We start from the raw sequence: 27,188 nt of genomic DNA, 5'->3' as shown, positions 1-27,188 counted from the left end.
CAGAGGAAGTTACACCTTGTTTAAACCTATGAATCAAATTATGATTTGTGAATATGGGCTATACAACAACATTTTATTGATTGATTGTCAAATGCATCTGAAATCCTGAAAATACAGGATTTTGTATTAATTTGTTAAAGAGACTAAGCTCAGTCTCAGTGAAATAGTTTCAGCTAGTTTCATTTCAGCTGTCAGTAGTTAATTCTTCAAAATACAGGAATGTCAGCACCTACACATACACATCAGACTTTACTTTTTATTTATCCCAGTAAATTTGTAGGTATTTGAAAAAAATCCTTGCTTATTTTATCATCATGTTTTCTTTTGAAGCTTTTGTACCTTAATTCATCAACATTTATCAGGAACATCTTATATTTGTGGATCTTGCAGCATAATGCTTCATCTGTTCTAGTTTCTTTAATCTCCTCTGACTTTGATCAGTCATGAACTAGATTTACTTACTTGGGCAAATGACCCAGCAGCCGACAATTCAGCATCAGTCCACTCACCCATGAGCGGAGTTAAAGACACAACATTGTTTCGGACCAGGCACCTGGTTATGCCTGTTTATCAACGGTGGTCTGATTTTATTTATATGACACTTTTGCTTTGCCTTCCGAATTACCTTATTTTAAAACAAATTTTTACAGTTTACTTTTTAACCTTGGCTGTGGACTGATTGTTTCCCTTGTTGGCATATTCACATCAATTTGAAAAATAAAACATTCACATCAGTGGTGACAAACTTAAAGGGTAATAAAGGAAAACTCAGAAAGTATTTAGCCTTAATACTCTCTTAAAACTATTGGAGCCTCGACTCCGGGTTCATTAATTGTTTTAAGCATCCTATGGTCCTCTTAAATGCTTTTCCACTGCAAAGTAATCTCCACACAAACAATATGTCTCCTCCATCTTGAGTGCTATGGACCGCTCCATCCCGAGCCCTATCGGTGCTCAGGCCCTAATGACTCTACATGATATATGTAGTATAGGATTAACTTTAATGGTCCCAGACTATTTTTTGCAATTGCATCTGTCTTGTTTATTTGGAAATAAGCATGGGGTTTTTAAGGAAGCACAATAAACATTACCCAATAGTTGGTCAGGGAGGCTGGGAAAAATGCATAAATACTCAAAACTACAACAACAAAAAACACCAAAGGTTTATTCTGAGAGGATTGATCATACTCTGATGAATTAGAAAAACACAACTATTGTTAAGCACATCATCTAAAGAAAACAGTGGGGAAATGTAAATGCAAATAGTAGTGGGAATTGCACTTCTAAATGCATGAATAAAATCGTTTTTCATATTTCAACCCAGTTATTTTATACAACTTTTAGTGCCCGTTGTTATCACAGTAGGTGAAGTAAAGCTTTTCTTTATTGTATTAGTTAATTTTACATATTGTTTAACTCCCTCTTCTTACAGCAGATCAGTTCTCATATGGACCAATCCTGTGAGCTCTGCTACTTCTAAATGCATGAATAAAATCGTTTTTCATATTTCAACCCAGTTATTTTATACAACTTTTAGTGCCCGTTGTTATCACAGTAGGTGAAGTAAAGCTTTTCTTTATTGTATTAGTTAATTTTACATATTGTTTAACTCCCTCTTCTTACAGCAGATCAGTTCTCATATGGACCAATCCTGTGAGCTCTGCTACTGCTGGAGTTCCTCTGAGCCCGGGGTCTGACGTCATTTTCCCATAATGCATGGCTTCCAGCGCGGCGCCCAGCAGTCCAGGCCCGGACTCTAACAAATATCTGTTAAACTTTCTCCAAAATGTCGAAGGCGAGGCGGAATGGAGGCTGGATGAAGACCCGGACCGAGACACAATCGGTAGGTAGCCCTCTGTCCGTGTGTGCTGAGCCGGGCTGTAGTGTGACAATCCTCGGTGAAATGCAGAGGAGTTAGCTCCCGCAAGACAAACTCCAATACAACTTTGTGAACCGCTCATCTTTTGTTTTTTAACCCGCATGCTGGCTCGAGGTCACCCTCAGCCATACTTAAACCAGTCGATGGGTTTGCGCGATGGAAAAAACAGTTTAACAAAACCAAGTCAGTAAACACCAAACACCGTTCCTACTCCTGCTGATTTTTGTGGACGCAGGCGGAGTAGCAGCGAAGTTTAGCTCAGGTCTGGTACTAACCCAGTCCACCACTTTACACTTCGAGACTTCAGTCGAGCTCTTGTGAGCCATGCTTCAACTTTCCCCCGATTCTTTCCTTAATTTAAAATAAGAAATTCCCCCCTCTTGGTTACTTTAAAAGGAGAGTGTAAGCAGAATAAGTGTGAGGCTTAAAGCTTAACGGCAGCTCCACAAGATGGCGCTAGCTGCTCCCTCTCCCCTTGTTCACTCACATTGCTCATGGAGTCTTTCCAGCCTTTCCATGTGTTTCAACTATCTGCCTGTGAAATTTGTGAATCTACAATAAATGGAGAGACTCATGCACATTACTTTAGTAAACTGATGGGACTGTCAATATCTGGTCTTGTAAAGGTTCTTGTTGTGAAGCATGGTCCTCTGCTGAGTGATACAACATGGTTGATGCAAGTAGGGGCACAGCTCCTGGCACGACTATATACTAAATGTATGCATACTTTGAGCTGGTATTAGCTTTGGTTTTATTTTGCAATTTAATTTATTTTGTCTTAAATATAACGTTTGTTTTAAAATGCATCATTCATTTTAAGTTAAACTGTAGAATCAGTAGTGATTTTTATTTTGTATTTTCAACAAATCGTTTTAAATCAGATTAATCCCCATCTCTAAATGGCTGAAAAATTGTATATGTATATTGTTGTTGGAACAGAAAGATAAATGACAGAAGGCGGTATATACAATTAATTTTTTTTTTTATATTAATGACAATTCCAAATGATAGTTATCAAGATTGAAAAATAAAAACTAACCTAATCAAACTCAAAGATAATCTTTATCCTAAACCACAATCACGCGACACAGCTGCGTGAAAAGCCGCCGAAGAAGTTGCAGAAGCATGCGCCAGCCTTTAAGACGAGAGTAATATATCATCTTCTTTTATTTCCCGTCAATACTCGTGTTTGTAATTTTCAGTTACTTGGTCAAAGTAATGTGTATGCAATATATCGTCATCGTGGTATCAACATGTGCGATGGACATATCGCAAAAGATTTGGCAGCTTTTTCTTCAATGAATCATTGTCGGAAGTAGAGAATAGAGAGAAAAGGAGATTTGATGGAACGAGGCGATTCTCTCCTCTTTTTTTTATATGTAGAGCCGGAGGAAGAAAAGAGAAGAGCAGAGCAGTAAATTGCTCATGGATGCTAAAACCATTTAAAAAAAATTACGTCATGGTCCAAACAAGGATGAAAAGACCTGTTAACACAAAGTGGACTTACTGGAGCTGTGAATGACTCCCATGGTGTCTGCCTCGGACTTGATGTCTGCAGGTAGGCTGTGCACCTTCCCCTGACTGTGGAGCTGTCTGTGGCCTCTGCCTCCAGAGACTGATTTGTTTATTTATCACAAGTTATATAATCTTTGTGATATTAAAGTTATCGCAAAGATGTTTTCCTAATATTGTAGCCCTAATTCTGATATAAAATAATTACAACAATCTAGTCTACATAGACCCGTTTCTCCGTATCCTTTTTAAGAGAGTATGCTTTTAATTTTCTGAATATTTTGATAATAAATATGTTGTGGTCCAGGGACATAGTCCAATGTTCCTCACTCAAACGTAATAGGTCAAGGGGCAAAAAAGGCCCCACTAGTTGATTCACCCTGTAATAGCCATCAAAACACTTTATGCTAAACACTGTTGTGGTTCTACTGAATGACTGACTTGTCTTCTCTTCTTTCTACTTTTTTTTTTTTTTCAAATTGAATGCCCTCGAGCATTTCTTATAGTGTAATTGTTTTAAGCTTCACTAACTCTTGGCTCCTCAATATCTGTTCCTGTTCTCACACATACATTTTTTTGGGCAATTGTAAATATAATACTTGCCCTGTAGTGTCTTGAACACCTGAGGATAATAATGGAACATATCCATGCTTGTGCCATAGCCACTTGCCAAAATTTACATAAACGGGTTTGGCGATTGGAACATTGTCTATTGGTGATGTTTCAGCAACTTTTTTTATTTTTGCTTGATCGTTACAATGATGATCTCTCTCCTTGAGAACCCTACGAACTGGCACCTATTATACACTGCTAAAAAAAATGTAGGGCACACATCAGATCTTGATGAAGGAATTATTTGTTGAAAATCTTTACTGATCTTTAGTTTGGAACTAAATTAGGTTATAGCAGTCAAAAATCATCAACCAATTGAAGGCTGGATTCAAAACTACACAAAAAATCGATGTAAAAAATAGAAATCACGGGCTGAACAAACAAGCGTGAATTTTTTTGCAGCGACTTATGTGACTGTAAGCACTCCCTACAATATCTGGGCATGCTCCTGATGAGTCAGCAGCTGGTGTCCTGGGGACTGTCCTCCCAGAACTGGATCAGGGCAGCAGTGAGTTCGTGGACAGTCTGCGGCAGTACTTGGTGGCGTCTGATACACAGATAAATAACCTCCTATAGGTGCACAATTCATGGCTGCTGAATTATGGAAAAAAATCAGAATCACGATTGTTTTGGACATTATTGAAATCACGATTATTAGAACGATTAATTTTGAGTTTGAAAATATGATTAATTTATTCAGTATCTCAATTGTTTGACCCAAAAATCAAAATCACAATTAAAATTCGACTAATTGCACAGCCTTAGCATAACTTTCGCCATGATGTCTCCCGACTCTTTCACATCTGTCACATGTGATCAGAGTGAACCTGATCTCATGTTGGCTTCCAACAATTAGCAAATCGATATTAAAATATTATTATTACTTTGGCAATGAGTCTCTCATAGGCAGCTTTACTGCACCAGAGCTGCTATATTATTGTATTCCCCTCCAATAATAGTCAGGCTTTGGACCAAACTAAATGCTAGGGAACTATATTGGTGTTTGTTTGATTCTCGATAGAGTTTGAGACGTGCATTTTAACACATTGAATTAAAAGTCGCACGGTGCGACTAAAATCTGAGGAGTGCAACCAAATATTTTTATTTTGTTGGACCAGTTTGCCTGTAACAAACAGTAAAGTGATTGATAAATATTTGTTATTCTGTCAGCGTATAGCGGGGATTTTATTTGTCACAGACAGGCTTTGAGCGCTTAATGTGAGCTGCTCAAAGTGAGTTGAAATTCTGATCGCAGACCCGAGATTGGCGACACGTGTTGTTCCAGTTGTTACACCTGCCCCCGCTCCGAATCCGAATTTGACATCTAACGTGAAGATGGCTTCATCCAATTCAGAGCCAGATCATCATCCAGAGACTATTGAAACAAAGCTGCGCTATTGATGATTGATTGAAAGCAACCAACTCATTGTATTTACTGCAAAGAGTACGGTCAAATCATTGTGGGGGAAAAGTGCTTTTGCTGCTTCGACTTCAGAATGGAAACTCTAAAAAGCACAACTTGACTAAAAAGCACATCTTGTACTGTGACAGGTGCATTGCTGGCAGAGTAGCTCCTCTCACAGCGTTTCAGTGACAGGCAGCGGAAAATCAAACAAGTGAGGAATCAGAAATGACGATCAAATTTAACAATGCTTACAATAAAGCAAAAGAGGAGTGGCCGTTCACTAAATTCTAATCACTGATAGTCCTAATGAAAAAGAACTGGTTAAATGTCTTCATTAGGAGTGTCACGATACCAAGAAATCTGTATTCAGTGCCAAAACCAGTAAAATAACACGATTCCTCATTGAGATCTGTATTACAAGATGAACAACTCTTGTGGCAGTTAAACTGGTTCTGTTCAATGGTTACACTTGAAAATATGCGCTGCTGTATATATATACAGCTAGCTGCTGAGAGCTATCTGGATTTGACGGTTCACGACCTCTCAGTCCGGTTGTTGCCACGCACTCACTCCCGGAACCCCTGACCCAGACCCAGGTCTGTCCAGGTTAACCTCTGCGTGCACTGACGGTCCGTGTGCGGACATGAAGCCGAGCAGCAGAGGCTTAGCTCTGGGCTGCTTCCTCCAGCTGCTAAGATCCTCGCTGAGCTGCATTCAGGGCAACTCGGTTATTCCGACCTCCTGCCACATAGTGAACATGCAATAGTTTTATCGATGAAAAAATGTCATCGACAAAATTCTTAATGATCAATTAATCGATCGTCGATTAATTACGCCCATCCCTACTTGCAATATACATGCTCTATTTCCTCTCTCTCTCCCCTTCTAACCAAGTATACGGCCCCCATCAGTTCCAGAAGAGGTGCAGCACCGATGCTGGCATCGGTGCTCACGGTGCTTACAAAAAATGGGCATCGTCTGTGTTTTGTTATTTTAGCATCGAAAGGTATCGTAAGTATTGGTTCTCGTGACATTTTCCACAAAAGAGTGAGTGTCATGAGAGGAGTGTCGTCTACTGCTCCTGTTTGGGTTATATATTTTTTGTTTAATTTTATTTTAGCTTTCCAAGCACTTAAAAACTAGCACTTTAAGATTGTTTTATTATCACAATTTTATGTTGAGTGCTCTGTTATTTTAGTTTTTTAAATGTCTACGCCTTTACCTCTGTTTTCAATAATTTACTTAATTATATTTGGATTTACCCATGTCTATGGAAAGAGATGCTGAAAAATGTAATATTGGGTGCACCTAAAATATGTGGTGGTACACCTAAATTAAAAACTTAGTTGCACCAGTGCACCAAGGAAAAACTTAGTCTGGAGCCCTGAGATGTGATGCGAATAACTAAATGCATGAGATTTTCTGTGTTTGAAGAGCAGCGGAAACACACACCCGTAGACAGGAGACATTTTCTGTCAAATAATGACAGAAAACACGTGATTTGACCTCATTCTAGCGGAAAAACACACCGTTTATGAACACAAATATAAATTCATCAGTCATACTGCTGAGCTGCGACTGAACCACCCAGCTTTCAGACAGTGTAGTCACTCGAATCTGTTTTTTTTAATTGAATAAGAGTTATTGTCCTAAACACTAATTACAATATTGACAAATAATAGTGATTAGGATTTTTCTATTTATCAAGCAGCCCTACTCTAATCTGTAAAGATAACGGGGCGCCTGTGGAGTACTTGGTGGCGATGCTAGAGAAGGAAATATTCCCTTTTTAAAATCCATTAGCTGCATTTGAATTAAAAACGAAAGGTACATCCATGCATTACAGTTCAGTAACTTCTTGCTGTCTTGCTCTTGCCTCTCCATTGCACCTGTTGTCACTGTCATTTGCACCAAAGCAGGTGAAATTGATTCGAAATAACTTCACTAAATGGACAGACTGATATCCCTGAAGTTGAACTGACTAGGTGTTAAACTGAGGATTAAGTGTTCCCTTCAATTTTTTTGAGCAATGCATATTTTATTCTCATTCGCTTGCATGAGATGATTTAGGGGCCCAACAAATCCAATAGTCACATGAGAACTAGCTACACAATGAATGGTGCAGTCACTTAATTTGCCAATTAATATTAATTATAATATTTTAGCAGCTAAAATAGCCCATTACAATCAAAACAATAGACATTGTCATCGATGTAGAAATACTAAAATATATCCTATGCAAGTGGAATCTCAACAAATTCTCTTTCTCAACATGATACATTCTTCAGCTAAATCAATAATATTTAAGCACAAATTAGTTGGCTAATATTAACAATAATGATCTCTGATAAAATACAAAATTGGAGATATTTAACAATGCTGTGATAACTTGTTCGCACTACAGAAAGCAGTAAAAATTATAAGGGTTCAAAAAGTTTTTTGTGAAATACAGAAAATAAGATTCACAGAACTTATTATATTGTATGTTTCATGAACTTGTATAGTTAATGGCAATTTTGGTAGCAGATTTATTAAACATTGTTCATGCTTCTACCATGCACAATAGGTTTCACCTGCAAAATGTGACCCTGTTTTCTGGTTTGCAGGTCTGCAGAGATGTTGAGCGGCCTCTTTGATTCAGCTGCTGTGATCTTGGTGTTCAAGGCTGCTGAATACTAAAACAGACTGGGCCAACACAACAGTTCTACTCAAGAAACATCAATCCAGCCAGAGCTTCCAAAGCTCCTCATCAACGCAGCCCTTTTGGGGTTGCTATGGCAGCTGCTGTCACAGAAACCAATTGCGGGACACAGGCTTTCCTCAGCAGGGCAGGACAGACCACTAGTCATTGGCGCAAAAAAACAAACAGTCAACAAACAGCACTTAGCATTAACTCTAGCACTCAAAGTTAACAAAGCAACCAAAGGTCTGCAGGCTGATGGTTAGCTGTGTGGTGAAACCTCATGAGTCTAGTCTGTGTCTGTTCAGGCTCATGGCAAGAGTCCCTGTGCAGCAGCAGAGCCAGTACTGTTACTAGACCATGTTCCACCAGCAGGACAATCTGAAGAGCCATCTGCAGGAAAGCCACCCAGCCAGCAGGCAGCTCTTTCACTGCCAGGAGTGTGGGAAGCAGTACAACACTCAGCTGGGTTATCGACGCCACCTGGTGGCAGCCCACAGTACTGCAACAGGCCTGCCTTGTCCAGAGGGGGCACCGTCCCTCCTCGGGCAACTAGGCGGCCATACAGAAAGGCCTCCACCCTCAGAGGGTAACATTAACGCTGCTGTGTCAGTGAGAGAGAGGAAATACTCGTGTGAGCGATGTGACCGTCGGTTTTATACTCGTAAAGATGTTCGACGTCATGCTGTGGTACACACTGGGCGCCGTGATTTCCTCTGCCCACGCTGTGAACAACGCTTTGGCCGCAGAGACCACCTGACCCGCCACTTGAAGAAAAGCCATGCCCAGGAGTCGGGGTTGATGCCATCATGTACTCCAGGTACTCCTTTGGCTACACCCACTGCTGCCAACCAGTGCCCATTGAAGGAGCCCAGCCCTGTTACCTCTGAGATGGGCTCCATCTCCAAGGAGCCCATGGAGATATTCCCAAGGGACATGTACAACTCTTATCCTATGACCAATGCTGTCCCCGGGATGGGCCACCCTCATGGCCTCATGCAAGGTTCCTTATCCTCAAGCATGGGTGCAGGACGCCACATTCCCCCCCAGTCTTCACACTCTCACCTCCATCACTTGCAGCCCCCTGCAGCTCCACAGCAGCAGCCCTACAGCAACATGGCCAGGTACCAGCATGGATCTACCTCATATCCTCGTGCCGACGTGGACAGTTTCCTGCTGGACCTTCAGAGTGTCCCTCCACCACACCTGAGTGCAGTTAACCCCTCTACCTCTACTTCTGCCTCACCCCAGAGGGAGGTGCTGGGTGAAGGGGTGGCTTCTGGTGGCGACCCCCACCTACTGTGCCGGAGCCCTGCTGTATCTTCAGCCGAGTTGTCCTGTACCACCAACATGGATCTCGGGCCTCTGCTGGGGTTTTTGCCTTTCAGCCTGCCGCCCTACAGCCCTCACATGGGGATGGGAGGGTTAGTGATGAGCTATCCACCTGCCACCACAACCACTTCCTCTCCATCCTCTTCCACTGGGCTGTCCTCACAGGCCCCAGGCCCTTTCTCTTTCTTCCAGCCTCCCCAGGCTCATGTACCCCAGGGCCCTGGAGCCCACAACCACAGCCAACTACCTCAGGCATACAGTAGTCCTACTATGAGCACTTCAAGCTCCCTACCTCACTACTACCAGGCCTTTCAGCAGTAAGCAGCTCTGTCCCCACAAACGTTGCCTTTGTCATGCTCATGGATTTTTCATGCAAAGGGTAAAACATGAGATCAGCATTTTTATTGTAAAACACGTGAAACTTTCATCTGCCAGTGCTTATGATGCTAATCTTTGTAGTTTTTTTTTTTTGTTGAACACAACAAATCACCTCGTCAGTATTACCTCATTATTTAAAAGGAAGCTTGAACATTTGAAGAAATGTGATGATCTCACTACAATCAAAACGGAGAACCTCTCTTGGTCAGATCTATTACCAACAGTGGAGCACTTGAAACACTTCTTACAGGTGCTGCACAGTGCTAAATTGTTCAGTTTTAGATTATCAAAAAAAATAGGTGATGTTAAGAAATATTTTAACCAATTTATGTTAAAGAAAATGTCCTACCTTATTGAAGCTGATTTGAGATTTTCTAATATTTTAGATTGCGGTATAGATAGCCTTAGGTGGAGAGACAAAATTGTCTTGGAAGTTCTCATTTGAAGTAAACTCCGGAGCACTGTTTGCATATGATTCTAAGAAATGCAAAGCCATTTCCCAGCCAATAATTACAGCATTACACCAACCATCAAAGTGCATCAGCAGATTAACCATTATTTCAAGTGGCATAACTAATATTTAGGTTAGTATGAGGCCATGCAGTCACTATGTTGGCAGTTATCCGTAACTGTAAATCAGTTACTCTTTATAAAAAAAAAAATTAACAGAGCGGCTCTTACAGCTGGAATTTTTTTATTTGAGCCCTGTGGGGTGTTATTAGATGGAGTTATCTGAGGTGAGGCCTGTTATAACAATTTTTGGATGATATATTGTCTCAGAAATTATGGAAAACATTGATAATATTCTCCTAATTTGGACTCTTTTATACCACTGATATGTCTTAATAATTGCATAATAATACAATTACACCTTTTTTAATTAGAATTAAAGATATTAAAATACCCATAATAAATAAAATGGATAAAAGAAAATAATTAAAATGAGCTTTGTTAACAAAAATTGCTCTTGAATCAACATTAAGCACAGGATATGTATTACCAGCTTGGTTAACTGGATTGGATGGTTACGATTTAGATGAGCTTTTCTATTGTTTAAGGTTAGTATTCTAGCATTTCCTTTTAGAATTGTGTGCGTTTTTGTCTCCTTGTCTCTGTTTATCTTCACACACAAACTGATGGTGACATTTATTTAGTTATTAATTGATGGTTTTGGATCAGGAATCAGGATAGTTGCGGCTGTGTGTCGCAGGTCAAATGAATGCGCACTAAATCTTGAGACTATTTTTGAAAGTGTTTAAATGCATGCCTTATGAATCAAACAAATGGACATTTTAATTGTACATTTCCTAATAACTTTTTGATTTGTGTTGGTTTTTATTGTGAGAAAGTCTAAGTGGCCGAGACTAGCGGGGGAGTGGGTTCCAACAACCCAACAGCTCTAATCCTGAAGCAGTGGTGGTAATAATGAACGTAGTGGAAACCCTGTATTCCCATTTGTTGCCACTATTTCTAAACAAACCCAAAATATTTTATCTTGAACTCATGTCTGGTCTGCTGTACGTGTTTGATCTGTGTGAGTGGGGGTGGGGCCAGCGCGCGGCATCCGTGTCTTAGTGACTGTAAACGCTCCCAGACACGAGAGGAGACACTTATGTATACAAACACGCATGTAAAGACAATGGGAAATTTATCAAGGTCTAAAAAAACTATTGACTACATGTTAATATATTGTATTATACGTCGCTATGGTAATTATCGTGAGGTCACAGCAGCATAATAACAAAAACTAATGTGACATAGATACTTTATCATTTTTGCTATATTATTTAGCATCACTATATTGAAATGCACTTACCTTTCATTTTCAACAGTGCACATTATAGGTCAAAGCTGTCACTTAAGACAGAAAGCTGCTGTCTAGATTTTTTTAATACCTTTTCAAGTTCTGACTTTTTTAGACAGAGCATGTGACACGATGGGTACCATTCAGGTAGACGTGTTATGTAGAGTAAATGCTCCTGAACCCCATACACTGTATTAACTGACTTAGAATAGTGCTGGTTTTGAGACTTTGACAGACTTCAACTGGACACGAGTGGGTGAACCAGTTTGAAATTCCTGCCAGCTTTGTAATTGCTGTGGCTTACATCCTCATCTATTTCTTTCCTCCTGTGATGCCCTCTGCCTCTCTTGTGCCTCTCTGCCCGTGCAGGGCCTCAGAAGCAGTAGCTGTAATTATCCTTAAACATCCGACCGCTGTAAACATGTTGAGTTATTGGCACAGTGCCAACTATGTCACTGGTCTCGGGGTTGCTTCCTTTCCCTTTTTAATAGATAAATCTCACACATCCAACACTCAGGTGCTCATTCAATGTTATACGTTAAAATTACTATCGCTCTTGGCAGTAGGAATTAGTAGAAACTTTTAAGGGTGAGATAAATGTATGTCATACTAGCTTAAAGTAGCAAAATAATTGTTTTGATTACCTTAGTGACTGAGTATCCATGTTCACGACCTGAGACACTAAGACGATACATGTAAACATCTCTACACTTTTCTGCAGTGAAAAGGTCTAACCATTGGTTGCAGAGCAGCTTATGTGCAAAGTCATACAACTCAGCAACACATGCAGATGTGTCTGGTTGGTTGATTGTCTTCCTGTCAGGAAACAGGCTAGAAGCAGAATAAAGCAAATGGAGATCGAAATGTACTAGAGACAAATATTAAAGGAACACACAAGTATTTGCAATGCATGTTTTATCACATGCAACCTGGGAATATGTAATTACGGTTTCAGTACGATCATCTCTTGAGCTTAAGTAGAGAGATATTTGAGTCTTTACAGTAGATTGAATTTATGACAGAAAATCACATGTGTATCGAAGAACCCACAGCTGTGAGCCTGCTGGATCTCTTGACCCATGTGTAACTGGGTTTTGGTACCCCTTGTGTATGGCTGTGCACTTCCGTTGTTGGGCTTTGCTAGGACCAATGAGTTACTTTTGGAGTAAGAACATTTTGTGTGGTCCCCACAACTTGAAGTGGCTGTTTGATGGTTATGAGTTGGTTAAATGTTTTGGTTATTATCAGTTTTAGGTTAGGTTAAAGGGATAGTTCACCCAGTAATGAAAATTCACTTATTATCTACTCAGCCCTATGCCTATTGGGGGAGGTTGAAGTGTTTGAGTCAACAAAACACTTTTGGAGTTTCAGGGGTAAGCAGTGTAGCTGATAAGTCTCCTATCTTCAGACGTGATAAAAGACTGAAAAACCATAACATACCTCCATACTGCTCGTGTGGTGACATTCAAGTGTCTGCAAGCCCCGACTTTCATATTCGACCTCGAAATGAGGTCATTAACATCCTGTTTTAAGCCTTAAAGTCCACAGGAAGTGTAATGGTTTTTATTTTTTATTACATCTGAAGGACTCACTATTGACTTCACTTGTATTGGATTCTGCTCTAAAAAGTTTACCCCTGAGACTCAAGAAGTGTTTTGTGGAATCAAACGATTCACCCACCCCTCCATCACCATAGTGGTGAGTGGATAATGAGTGAATTTTCATTTTTAGATGAAATATCCCTTTAAGGGGTGAGGGCATTTATAATGTCAAAGCTTTCCTCACAAAGATATATATACATAAGTGTGAGTGTTTGTGTCTGCAACTGTTTGACATGCTTTTACCAGTTCCTATTGCACACAATATAGATACAAAAGAAATTTCAGTCCTGTGTCATTGTAAGGAAGGCAAATGCACTTTGTGATATATGTATCAGTATTTGTGTCTGAGGCAGAGATCATCCCTGTCCCACATTTCCACATTTTCATAGTGGAAGAAGGCAACCCTAGTGACAGTACATAAGCAGGGGTCATTGGAAGGTCATCGTGTCAATGTTTTGTTCTTTTCAAAGTGTACCACATAATCGAAGCAGGTTGTAATTTTGCTCAGATTTAGCATGGTTTGAATCTCTGACTTTACTATAGAAAGCTGCATATATTCTACAAAGGTCTTCCAGAGCACTTGTTTTCTTACCTTTTCTGATGTCACCCATTATTCCAAGGTTGGGTTGTTGGATCGAAGAGCTTCTGATGTTCTGAGAGAGAAAGGTAACTCTTCCTGGTCTTATCTGTGTAGAGGATCAAGATCCAGAGAAGCATCAGTTAGGGAGCAGCTGGTCTGTTGAGAATCAGGTCTCCTTTTAACAGTCGCACTGTAGCATGGCAAGAATATTGTAACCAGCAACCTTCCAAATGGATCCTACACTCATGAAAATTATTATGTAGTGGAGATGTAGGAGCCCCCCAGCCGGACGTTGCGAGTGATTGATGTGATATCGGAAAAGATATTTAGGGAGAGAAATGGTCGGATGATGCTCTATTGTCTGCCTTAATTCCACAAACTGCATATTGAAGGACCTCTACAATTTCAATTGTAATAAGCCTCATTGTTGCACCAATGTCTTAAAATGCTACTGTTGTGCCTCTAAAGAGTTTCTAATCTCTTGACTGGGTTTAAGCACTTATGACATTTAAAAAAGATTAATTTGATCTGTACCTCAAACATGCAGTTTGTTATTGTATTTGCTTGTAGTTTGTTTGGCTCTTGTGCCGTTAGATACAAATTCTAAAGGTAGATTTTATGAATCTAAACTCTTTTATCTAGTGGCAGACATTGACATTATAATTCAGTCGAACTTTCTACCTCTACTTTTTCATATATCTTTCTATAAAATCATTAGAGATAGTTTTTACCTGTAACAGTTAGGTAGTTAATACCAGCGGTGAAGGGGGATATGTTAAAAAATCTACTTTGACGGACCGGATACACATTTATATCTCAGTGTGTTCCACACATAGTTCTCTGTACTTGCCTTTTAATGATATTTCTACTTATGTACTACCTCAGAGAAGAGACAGGTGACTGTCCATCTTAACTGCAGAGAAAATGAGTGTAAAGTAATATTTGTCAGAACAAGCACATGAACTTGATAGCTCAATAGATCTACTTAGTGTAGCTCACATCAGAATGTCTAGTTTAACGAGTGCTACATTATGTGTTGCATCACATTACATTTGTTGGGTTATTAAGCTGTGTCTCTGCCTCTTCTGTCTGGAATGTTTACTGTGTCAAAGAATAGGGGCCTCAGTCGAACGGTATTCCACAGCTTTGGACCTACAGATACCCACTCATAGCACTACACCAGAAAGCAGCACCTCTTACCATTTGTGATACATTTCATCAAGAACAATGTTGAAAACTGTCTCTTTACTGCTTCTCCAGTGTAAGTGTTTGCTGTATAATTGCTTGAAAACCTTTTGGTTTGTCTACTTATCAATCAAAAGGGGCAGTTTGAACACATCAGGATGGGCTTAGGAAATGCTTTTGGGACAATTGTCCTTATTGTCCAACAATTTATAGAATGAACAGTTAATGAAGCGCTTGCAAAAACAACCTACACTCTCCCTCTCACTTGCTGGGGGCGTTGGCAGGTAATCACAAATGCTAGGTCGTCTGATTACTAGTGGCATAGAGACGATCAGTTTGGATAGCTCCGCTTTTGTAGTAGACCACACAGGAGATATATATGACTTGGACCTTGAATCATTAAAATGTTACATTATTGGATTGGTTCATTTATCCTGTTGCTGTGTAGCTGATGACATGTTTGAAGATGGGACAGTGTGTTTGTACAGTTACACAAAGTCAAGCATTCTCGACAATGTGGATAGAACATAGCGCCAGGTTTCATTTCACTACATCATGTTGACTGCTTTTAGGTTGGCTCTGAGAACCACCAGATTCAGGTTACTTTAATTTGAACTCTGACATGTTTTACTATAGGTGTTTGTTTTATCACTTTATAGACTAGAAAACTGTGAAAATGGAGTTGTCATTTTTTTTGTATTATCTGAATACAAAGTAATACAAAATAAATAAATATTTAGATTTCCACTGTGTCTCTGTGTTTTAATGACATTATGTTAAGTTGGAAGGTGGTCAACCATTGACCTTAGTTTGGTAACAAACCAACAGGAACAGATACAATTGTGTAACAAGTAAATCCAGACCGAGTTGCTTTAAGGATGACTTAACGTGATGCATGCTGGGAAGAAGAATTTGACATTTTCCCAGCACTGCAGTGTCGCCAACAAAATATCCAGTTGAAGTCAGAGTACAGTTTAATATATGTCATGTAGACAACAAATAAAGACAAGATAAGGAAAATGATGGACATATTTTTTCTTAATACTCATTGAAAGGTTAATTGTACTTTAATAGTTTCATTACTTCATTAGTGTTTATTAGTTGTAGTCCTTGTTGTTCAAATTGACAGAAATCCTGTGAAATCAGGGATTTTGTTTGGCATTCTACATATATGGATGTGAAATTTACCTTTATAGAATCATTAAGTTTATAAAGAAGTCATGTTGTAATTCTCATTTTTAAAATGTGAAGTTCTCCTGCATCACCATGGGAACCACCTGTGATGACTGGCTTGATTGGCGGAAGGCTTCAATAACACTAACTCGCGTTCTTATTCTAAGAGATTCAAATCTGCTGTTTATTTTTCTCTAAAGAGGATGAGCTGTATTTGATTCCATAGTTTTGTATTCTGACATGGCCAATTACCTTTTTAAAGTGGTAATTTTCAGCTGTCTAGTTCAGGAGGTTGTATTTCTATTCTTTTCATTTTTGTCTTCCTTTTTTTTATTTAGATAAAACATACAGAAACTCTTGAATCTTGAAGAACGTAAACCTAAAACAAAAGATAAAATGTTCATGTACCAAGAAGATATGTTTTCAGCACATCTATGTATATGTATATGCAAATATATTCCTAAATCATTTCGGGTACATTGGGTACGTTATTTTAAAGGAGCATGGACTTGAGATGCTCAAATCAAAACAGCAAAAAACATAGAAACATAGATTCAGATTTTTTTTACCTGTTGACAGTTTGCTCAAGTCTTTGGTTCTTATAGAAACCTAATTTTGTGGAACACCCTCAACTTCAGGGGTGAAGCCTTAATCTGGAGATGTGCGTCACGCCCAGCAGGTGGAGGTGTTCTCTTCATAGTGAGCAGCCAGTGGACATAACTCATACAGTCATAACCTTGACACACGCTTCCCTTTATGTCCCAGGTAATTGTAGGGTTTGTCTGTGATATTTCAAAGTTTCTTGTAACTGAACATTCACAGTCACGGTCTAAGAAGGGTTTTTGGGTGTAAATAGGCATTACGTCTGGGTGTCCTCACACATGGATTTTCCTACCACAGCTACACTGATGACGCCCAACTAATTCTCGCTTTTTCCCAATCCGAATCACAGGTAGCCGCAGGAATCTCTGCCTGTCTGACTGACACCTCTCGGTGGATGTCCCACACCACCTGAAAATGATTGCCGTGAACGGCTCAGGTCAAACCTTACAACCCAGCCCTTTCGCTCTGCATCTGCCAATCGGCTTGATGCTTCCTCACTGTGAGCTAACACTCAACAATATCATGACTGTTTGCTGTCCTTGCTCTAACTTCCGACTATAACTTGTAAAAGTAGCAGTTATATTGCACTTACATTGTGTGTGCGCGTGCGTGCGTGCGTGCGAGCAAGGGAGGGAGGGAGGGAGGGAGGGAGGACATGGTTATGTTCCAGGGACTGAGGAACTGCAGTTTGTAACAAGCTGATTTAAGTCTACACTTCCCTCTAGTGATTGGAGAGGCCACTGCATGCAAATACATTCAGAGGTAGCAAGCACTAACGGGAACAGCCTTTCTAAGCCAATGGAGTTTGATCTATCATGATCAACCATTGAACTTTGGTCGTTTTGTGTAGAGTATCACATTCAATAAGCTATTAAAGAAGCAACAGATTGAAAAATTAAATGTCTTCTCTCCATGCTGTCATTAGACCTGTGTTCATTCAAATCTTATAAATGTTTATAATTTTCATAGTTGTGAGCCCTGCCCTGTCCTCCTGATAGTGTGATAGAGAGCGTTCAGCAGTAGATGAGTGTTGCATGCGTAGAATTAACCCCAGAGTTTATAAGATGATTTGATGCCTGAGTGCTTAGCAGATATCCATTTCACACTCCTCCATACATTTGGCTCTGTGGCTGATTCTCCTAGCAGATTATGATCTCAAAGCAGAGTGGGAATAGAATCAGCCCTTCATCTGGAGCCAGGGATCACGTCAGGATTAAGTGCATGTGTGTGGTGGTCACAGTCAATACTCAGGAGCAGTGGAGCTGGAAGCATGCAGTTCTTCTGGCTTTTCCCTTTTCACCTTGCAGGAAATTAATTAGTGGATTTTTGTTGCTTGACGATGAAGAATGACTCAAAGATAAAAAGAGAAATTTGAGGTTAGTTTTCCATCCTTCAATAAATTAAGCTGTTTTGTATGAAATTATATTAAGTTTGTTGTCTTTTCTGGATATTATCATTTTCCTACATAGAGTTGTGTGTAATGTCAAGGTGCAATTATTCGTCACTTTTTGAATTTTTCTGTAGTGCGTTAGCTGCCCACAACAACCACTGAACAACATGAAGGTTAAGTGGACCATGCTGGGAATGGTTGTCTTCTTTCTGCTCTCTGTGGTCATGACTAGCTGTTTCATATGGCAGTACAGGATGCCAAAGCTGAAGACAGGTAATGTTTAATGTTGCCTCCATAAATAGATTTTTTACAACATTTTGTTTGAGTGTTTAACCTATGTGGGCCTGTCTTAGCCTCTTTGGTGTAACTGTTCATTTGTAGCTGCTGCAGCAAGATTACACAGAACTGGAAATAGCTCCAATAGGATTAGCTCCCAGTTTAAAGCAGACCTTAAATCATGCTGAGAGACAACAGGCTTCCTGCTGAGTACTGGTGAGTGTTTCTGGATAGAATGACAACAGTTATTGCTCGTGCTTTATATATGACACAGCTCAATGTTCAAGGTTTCCTGTATGCAACTCACCCTAATAACCCTCTCCCTGCTGGGAACTTACAGGAAGGGTGACTTATTTACAGCACGTACTGCACAGTCATTGTTTCTGGTTACTGTGTTTATGCTAGATTACTGCTGTAACAAAGCGTTTTCCCTTTTATTCATTGCTCCTTTAATCTTTGTTTTAATCCCCCTTATTCACAAGGAATGGTACAGTACAAGACTCCCTTCACTTTACCAACTGCAGAATCCTATCTTAATATAAGCCTGGGGTGGTCATTCACCCAAACAAACATTGAAATCATTAAACTACCCAAAAGCTAGTTTACATTCTTTTTTCAACTAGAAACTGTTTTGTTCAGGTTTACAGGACAGGAGTTACAGCATGGTGTCATTCATTCAGATATTGAGCAAGAACTCTGATTTCGTAAAAGTTAAAAAACTTTTGCAGGCACATTTGATAACTCTCTGTTATCGAAGTCAGAGTGTTCCCCACAGTCACATATAGTAATAGCCTTAAGATTTTGCTCTGGTTGTGCAGGTGGGGTCTGTATTATACCATGACACATAGATACGTTGTGTCTGCATGTTTCCGATATGATGAAACTATCCTTTATCAATTTTCCACAGCAGTGGTTGTAAAACAAGTGATAGTAGAGGAGATGTGCCCTCGTTTTCCTGAGCCCGTGCCCCTCAAGCATCCAATCACATCACTGAGAGTGGCCTTAGAAAAGGTAAATCTCTTTTAATTATATATTTTTTCATTCATGTTTATCATTTTGATATTCTTGATATGGTTACAGTTAGTTTTACTGAAGTTTCTCCAAACAGATAGACGTACTCCTGAGGTCAAGTGTTCACACCACCAAGTTACCAGCGATATCAGCCATCGTGGTTTTAAATGATTCTATTCTGTGGAACGGACACTTTGGAAAGAAAAACATAACTGACCCTTCCTCATCTGCACCCGATGAGTACACAGTGTACAGGTGAGATTTATAATCATTCACGCTATGTAGAACAAGTGTAGAAGAGACTAACAAAAATTACGAAAGAGGTATGAAAAAGAGGAAGAGGTGATTTATGTAAATGCAAAACACTTCTATATTACAATGATCCAGTCAAAAGCATAGAATTCTTCTGTGGGACATGGTATTTGATTTGAGGTTTAGAGCTAGAATTAGAGGTTAAGATTAGTCCTACACTGTACTAAATAAGCTTCATAAAGGAGCTTCACCAAACGAAGTGCTTATATCTGTGCAGCAGCAGTGGGAATGCTGTATTATTAAATCAGGATACATTTATTCATAAATGGGAATCTGTCCTAAGATTTTCTCAACAACTGTTCAGCTGATAAACCTTTAACATTGCCGGTGTGTTATGATGGAAAGTTTATAGTTTTGGGCCCTAGAAAGTGCAAATTGAGATTAATTAATGGTGAACATGTCAATACTTAAGTTGAAGCACAAACCCTTCGATGAGGACATTATTAAAAGTCATGCTTAGCGATAGAGCCACTTGTGTCATACAGGTTGTAACCTGTAACACACTCATTGAAGAAGATGAGTCTAACAGTTCAATCAAATGGAATTAACTTTTATCACTGTAATTTCAGAATTGCAAGCCTCTCTAAAATCTTCCCCACACTGATGCTGTACAAGCTGTGGGAGGATGGCCTGGTAGACTCTCTGGATGACCCTTTGGAGAAGTACACAAACAATTTCACCATCAAGAACCCACTCGGGAAAAGTGAGGGACCAGCCTCCTCGTCAGTCAGGACTCTCAGGAGCCGCTCTCCAGCACTTAGTCTGCGCAGGATGGCCAGTCAGGTCTCTGGTAATTGCACTCGTATGTTTAAGGACATGGGGCCATTTGTTTTTATTAATTAAGAAATTGCTTTCTTCCTTTCTGTCTCTTTGATATTTTTCTACAATCACTGGTGTATTTCTGTGGATAGGATGTAGAGCTAATTTAAATTAGATATCGCCAGATCAGGTCATTCATTATCTGAAGGCACTTTATATGGTGAGGTTGAAACTTTAAAGTCATTGAGGAATGTGAGATATAAGTAGTAGGGGGTGTAGATTAATTTATACCAACAAATTATTCTTGCTGCAGCCAGGGTTCAGTTATAAACAAGTAATCAACATGCAGTTTTTACCTTGAAGAGACTACAGTCCTTACTCTAGTCTAACATTCCCCATTTATTTTAAACTGCTGGTATAATGCAGTCAGGCATGTGGTATCAGTCCAGTTCACCACACCCTCACCCACCATACTGACCTCCACACCTTAACTTTGTGACACACGATTTTCTGCATTTGCACCAATCTTGGCTTAGAGATAAATTTGAGGTGCAGGAACATCCAATATAGATGCAGATAACTCTGTTTAATAATTCTGGGCAGTTAGTTGTATGCATATCCACAGAAATTAACAATCAAGCACATGGAAAGTCATGATGTGAACTATGGTCAGTAGCACCAGCTCCTGTACGAATTGCAATGCCACTGGAACAAACAGAAAGTAAATGGATATGGCAACACCAGCTGGTGTACCACAATCATATCATCAATATATCAATCTCATTGAGTGTCAACATTTGGTTATGTGATCTTTCCGGGGCGGCTGTCGTTCAGGGGTTACAGTATCTCGTCCACTTACCAGAAGGTCAGTGATTAGATCATAGATACTGTAAAAAGAGAGGCATACAGTAATGCTGTAAGTATGTGCGTGTGAATGTGGCCTATACTGTAAATCGCTTGTAATGGTCAATAAGACTAGTGGTATATAAATACTTATCATGTTTTGTGTAAAATACATGTTCTGAGTTGATTTATTAGTTGTTACTTTAGAGTTTGATAGAGGAGAAATTTACTGCAATATGACCCTCAGAGGATTGATCCTGAGAGTACAAACAAAACAAGAAAGTGTGTGAACAATACTTACATTACTGAAGTTTGTCTCTACATGTTTGTAAAACAAAAGTACCTACAGTAAGGTTTAGGGCTGAGGTTGATCTCTGTTATTGTGTCCACCATGTGTAGAATCCCTGGCAGGGACTACAAGAGGAACTGAAACAGGCCCATTGATCTAAATAATGGTCTACAGCCTCAAACTGTTGAGGACACATCTGTACCACCCACTACAGCATCTACCTGGTCACAGATTAACAGAGAAGGGACCTATATTAACACTGACCTGTGTCCAGAGATAGAGCTAATCAGCTCTGTCTTTTAAGGCTTAAAAGGAGGGATTAACAGGGGGTTGGGATTTCCTATTTGAAAACTTTTTGAGGACACTGACTCAAACCATGGCACAAGCTGCTGGATACTGGACAAATTGAAGGAAAATAGGTATCATGCTAACACAAACTTATGTGCAACAAAATCATGATTGCATTAGATCAGTATCACCAAGCTGACGAGTTTGGAAAGTCTTCATGTAGATTTTCACAAACAATATTTTGTAGAACAATACCATGCTGGTGGTCTATTCACTCCATTTAAAAGAGCCGCACAATTTGAATATTGACTGACACCACCATGCAAGCTGAGCTTTCAAGTGCAGCTCCTCTTGGACGAGGCAGGAGTCTACGCATCAGCCCCTTGTGACTCTGTTCTTTAAGAGCAACTCTTTCAGTAAACAATAGGGTTGACAGCTCACAGATATACGTATCAATTTTGCCCATTAAGGTTGTCTAATATTTCTACAGGGTTACCCAGAAGATTGAGGTCAACTAATCTCCTCTGGAGTGGAGACACACAGTCAGCTCTGATTTTGTTGCAGGATGATGTCCTTGTGGCAGATCCAGGCACAAGGTAAGACTTGGCCTCCTTTCTCTATTGCTCTATTATTGACTCGGATGCCTTGATGTGACTTTCAAGAGAGAGCTTCTGTTTGGTATTTTGCAGCGAGGCAACTTGCAAACATTTGTGACATTACTTTCTCTCTTCCCCTAAGATGCCACTACAGCAATGTTGCTTTTTCCTTATTGGCCAATATTTTGGCCCAGAAGGTGACTGGCACAGACTTTGAGAGCTGGGTATCAGAGAACATTCTGGAAAAGCTCAGAATGGAGCAAACTGGATTCAGCTTAACTCCAGACATTCAGAGGCAGATGGCTTCGGGTGTGTACAGCAATGGCCAGCTGGCTCCACTATACAACCTTGGCTGGTACCGACCTGCAGGCCAGATGTATTCCACTACTGCTGACATGGCCAAGCTCATGATGGCTCTTCTAGGTGTACATGCTGGGACCCTGCTCCGCCAGGACACCCTGAACACCATGATGACCCCAGTCTTACGATGCCAGAGTGGCTACTTTGCAAACTCCACCGGTACACCATGGGAGATCAATGAGCAGTTTGGCTATGATGTGGTGAGGAAGGACGGCGACCTGGATGGTTATGCGGCCACCCTCTCCCTAGTACCAAGGCTAAAGTTAGGACTGGTTGTCCTGATGGCTGGGGTTCGGCCTGCAGAACAGGACATTGTGAGCCAGGCCTACAGCTATCTCATCCCTGTGGTGGTGAATGCTTTCAGAGACACTCAACAAATGCTCAAACCACCACCTGACCCAGCTCCCTATATTGGTTTTTTTACTTTTAAGAATATGACCTTCTATGAAATCAAAGTCGATTCAGATGGAGTGATAGTGATGCAGCAGTTTGGACCACAGGTTGACACAACTGTGCCGTCCAATTACCGAACTATTCGCTTGGATTACCTGCAGGACAGGCTGTTCAGGGTAGTGTTTGAGACCCCATACCCTTGTAAACTAAAGTTTAACAGTGCCTCAGTGTCCCTTGAGGCACAGGACAGGCAGATCTTTAACTTTTATGTCTTCAACAAAAAAGGTGTGTCACCAGGATTCGATTCCCCAGGCCTCAACACTTACAAAGTGACAAGGATAGCTGGCAGACCATACTTAACTTCATGATCTAATCTAGTTTAACAATTAACCGTCATTGTAAGAGGGGTGGAAATATACAAGGAGTAACGTGATATTGCATAAATATGAAAGTTTGGAATGTTTCATGTGGTCAGTGTCACCTCTTTTTTAAATCAATGTGAATAATCTGAAATTTTTGTTTTGATTTAACTCTCATAATACCAATTTATAATTTTGTCTTGCCCAGATCTCTGAGAGGTATTCTCCTGAAAAGTAACTAGTACAGGCAATGCAGAACTGACACATTGCTCTATACATTTTTGTTAAGACATGTTTGGTTAATGGGCAGAACATTTTCCTCAAAAGTGCCTGCAGTGTGAACTAATAAGATATGTCAAATGATGGTAATTAATAGCTTATGCTTGTGAAGTTTATAACAAAATAATTGAAATAATTGTACAGCCTGCAGTTAGTATATCACTTTAGTCTACAAGTAAAAATAATGCTTTCTTTTATTGGAATGTGTGAATTTCAAGACAAAAATCGCACAAAGTAAAGTTTGTAAATTTGTAATAAAGTTTGGTCGATGTAGAAATATTATGTACATGTGTGAAAAAGTTTTTTGTCCACAGAAATGAAATCCACATTCTTCAAAATTTTAGAAATATTTTGTGTACTCAAAATTAGTTCAGGTCTGTTTTCGATGAGGTTTCACAGTCTGAGAGAAATTCCCACAATCAATCTATTTGTGAAACTTTGACCCTGCATTTATACTCAAGCTGACGTGCCATTCAGCACATTGCCTTCAGACCATCCAATTTGAAGATCCGAAAACATTACACTCAAGGCAGAAGAAGACCCCCTCATCCCTACACTGTAACTGTCTGATCCTCTGCTAATACAGCAGAGCCTCTCAGCCCTGGCAGCAGCTGATAGAGGTAGGTTCATGTGAAACACAGAAGCAAATTCAAACTAAAGTAAAATAAATGTGAGTAAGATTCAGCCCAAACTGTTAATTAGAGGTAATGTGATACTGACAATTTTCTTTTATTAAATCATTGACAAAACTGAAGAGATGAATTATCTAATGAAGTAGCTCCTATGGATGGCTTCATCCTTGCTTCCAGAAAAAGTATCAGCTGTCTTACGTTTACTCCAGGCTTCTCCTTTGAATCACATTTAAAATAAACTTCAAGGAATGCCTTTCACCTACATAACATTTCAAAATTCAGCCATGTCCTGTCTCAAAAAGATGCTGAAAATGACAATTGTAGTAATTCCTCACTATCTGACTCCACCATTAAGTCTTTAAAGACTCTGAAAACTTGTCCAAAATGCTGTGTAGAATTTATAATTCTCGTCCCTAAAGTCTCTGAAAGTATTCATTTATTCAAAGCATTCAGCTATCAAGCTCCTCCCCCGTGGAATCATCTCAGTTCGGGAGGCAGACACCATCTGTACATTTAAGAGTAGCTTAAAACCTTCCTTTACGATAAAGCTTGTAGTTAGAGCTGGTCCAGGTCTGTCTTTGACCTGCTCTTAGTTATGCTGCTTTAGGTCTAGAAGGTGGGGGAAAACATGACACACAGAGCTTCTCTTTCCTCCTTTTCCTCTTCATCACATTAATTTCTCATCAACACATGTTAATGACATGACTTCTTGCGGAGAATCCTTGTGCTTTATCCAGGGCCGGCCCTGGCAATGTTGCATCATCATGTATCCCCAAGAACTTTTAGACTGTATAGATGCACACACCGGCAGACAAATAGTAATATATAAAAAGTGAAAAGAGTCTTAAGTCGGCTGTACTGACAGCATATCATGTCATGTCGACAAAAATAAACAATGATGTCCACAATCGGGGTGATTCTTACCTCCAAATTTTTCTTTCTTCTCCTCCTCTACTTTGCTGCGCTTTCTGAATCCTGCACCTGATAATTTCATGCTTTTTTAAAATCATCTTTGACTCTTACCACAGTCTAACACCGCAGCGTGTACGTCAGGGACACATCTGAGACGGAAGCGCAGACTCTGTGCGAGCAGCCGCTTGGCTGTTCACACAGGAAGCGCATTTCTCCGCACTGGTTCAGGGGTAAATGATAATGGTCTTCACAGGTGACTGACCTACGCAAGCCTGTAGCCACCACCCCCCCAGAGTATGTGCTTGTGTGTGTCTGTCTGTTTAGACACAACTGACAAATGTGTGGAATAAGTACATAATTGAAGATGGCAAATTTCATCATGTGGAGGCAAAAATCTGGGAAAAGAAACTCCAGGAAAACAGCGGTGAAATCGAAAGTATGGGATGCATATTTAATAAATGTATATAATACATCACTTTCATCATTTAACATTTTTTCAAAAAGATTTTCAGTGTGTTTTCCGGCCCAATTTGATGTCAGCGAGTGAAAAAAATAGAACAGATCCCATAACCATCGCTCCAGATCGCTAGCCTGACGCGGCACTTCCCGGAGCTTCCCGGCACTACGCTGCCGTTGCGAACAGCCCCAAGATGATGTTTTGATGTGAATATACTGGTTTTTTATTGCATGTGTCACATCGTGATATATCAGTCTCTTGTGCCGCCCTCTCTGCATTTTGTGCCCTAGGCATCGCCTATGTCACCTATGCCAGGAGCCGAGGCTTTATCATTGACCTTTGGGATTGATCCAGACAGGGTGACTGCTGACTGCCACTCTGCCCTCCCTTCTGCTACTTCTGGGTTGACAGTCTAGTAAAAGCTGTACACCATGCAACTCCCATCTATCTTCCTAGGAGTGCTTTGCAGTGTTTTGATATTTCAAAACATGTTATTGGACATGGACAGTATTAATATGGAGCTTTTGCTGTCTAATAGACTCAGAATGCTCTACACTACAAATCACATTCACACACATATTCATACAGTGCCTCTGTACCCAGCCCTTTTTGTCTCACCTTCATACACTGTTGGCACAGCCATCATGGACACTTTGGGTTTTAATATCTTGCCACAGGACAATTCAGAATGCATATTTGAGAAACTGGGGATCTTTTCAACCAACTTCTGTTCTCTCCTCTCACCACAACCATCCCTTACTTAGCGCTGTACTTAAAATTTGATTTGTTAAATTTAGAAATGATAAAAGCCGACAGCAACTCCTTGGAATTAGAAGAGCCAAAAAGAACAAAGTAACATTTGTTTTATTATTTAATCGAAACTTAGAACAATGGTATCATGCTGAAACACTTTACCCTGCTCAAAACAATTCTCTAAACAGAGACACCTGTCCTACTCACCGGTGAGTTCTAACTGAAAAGGGCACATTTACCAGACCACCAAATATCAATGCCCCATACAAACATACACTTTATTGTTGATGACACTAGCAAGATGTGTCCATAAATGCAATAAATTCCAACTCAAGCTTAACACTCTTTCCTCTAACTAAATGCAAAGAAATTCCGTTACTTCAAAAAACCATAATAAAAGATCGTTTTGCACAATAAACATCTTTCACAATCAAAGTTCAATGTTTTTCACATTCAGTATGTTCACTTGCAGTTCAATGTTTTACACGTTCAGTTCAAAATGATCGAGCCACAGTCCTCAAAGTGTATTGAACTG

General features: G+C 39.9%; 3 protein-coding genes across 6 annotated transcripts in view; 2 read left to right on the top strand and 1 right to left on the bottom strand.

Annotated features, from left to right (window-relative positions):
- The window catches only part of asxl1 (ASXL transcriptional regulator 1), a 271,209-nt gene that overhangs the window by 33,435 nt on the left and 210,586 nt on the right, over positions 1-27,188 (bottom strand). The gene's annotated exons all lie outside the window — the stretch shown is intronic.
- LOC133956708 (zinc finger protein PLAGL2-like) lies at positions 1,702-15,713 on the top strand. Its single transcript, XM_062391973.1, has 2 exons — positions 1,702-1,843; positions 8,015-15,713. Exon 2 carries the CDS (start codon positions 8,449-8,451, stop codon positions 9,739-9,741), a length of 1,293 nt encoding a protein of 430 aa, XP_062247957.1. The 5' UTR covers positions 1,702-1,843; positions 8,015-8,448; the 3' UTR covers positions 9,742-15,713.
- On the top strand, positions 17,424-24,166 carry LOC133956205 (putative beta-lactamase-like 1). 2 transcript variants are annotated; one of them, XM_062391091.1, is made up of 7 exons: positions 17,424-18,120; positions 18,269-18,407; positions 19,321-19,421; positions 19,519-19,676; positions 20,303-20,523; positions 22,403-22,508; positions 22,651-24,166. In XM_062391091.1, the coding sequence occupies exons 2-7, from the start codon at positions 18,302-18,304 to the stop codon at positions 23,627-23,629; spliced, it is 1,671 nt and encodes a 556-aa protein (XP_062247075.1). In that variant the 5' UTR covers positions 17,424-18,120; positions 18,269-18,301; the 3' UTR covers positions 23,630-24,166. The 2 variants fall into 2 exon arrangements, with proteins under 2 accessions (XP_062247075.1, XP_062247074.1); XM_062391090.1 differs by having other exon boundaries at positions 19,318-19,421.

Source organism: Platichthys flesus, chromosome 7 (assembly GCF_949316205.1).
Source record: "Platichthys flesus chromosome 7, fPlaFle2.1, whole genome shotgun sequence".
Taxonomy (NCBI): Eukaryota; Metazoa; Chordata; class Actinopteri; order Pleuronectiformes; family Pleuronectidae; genus Platichthys; species Platichthys flesus.
Note: the sequence above shows the minus strand (reverse complement) of the source record. Positions and strands in the feature narration are given on the sequence as shown.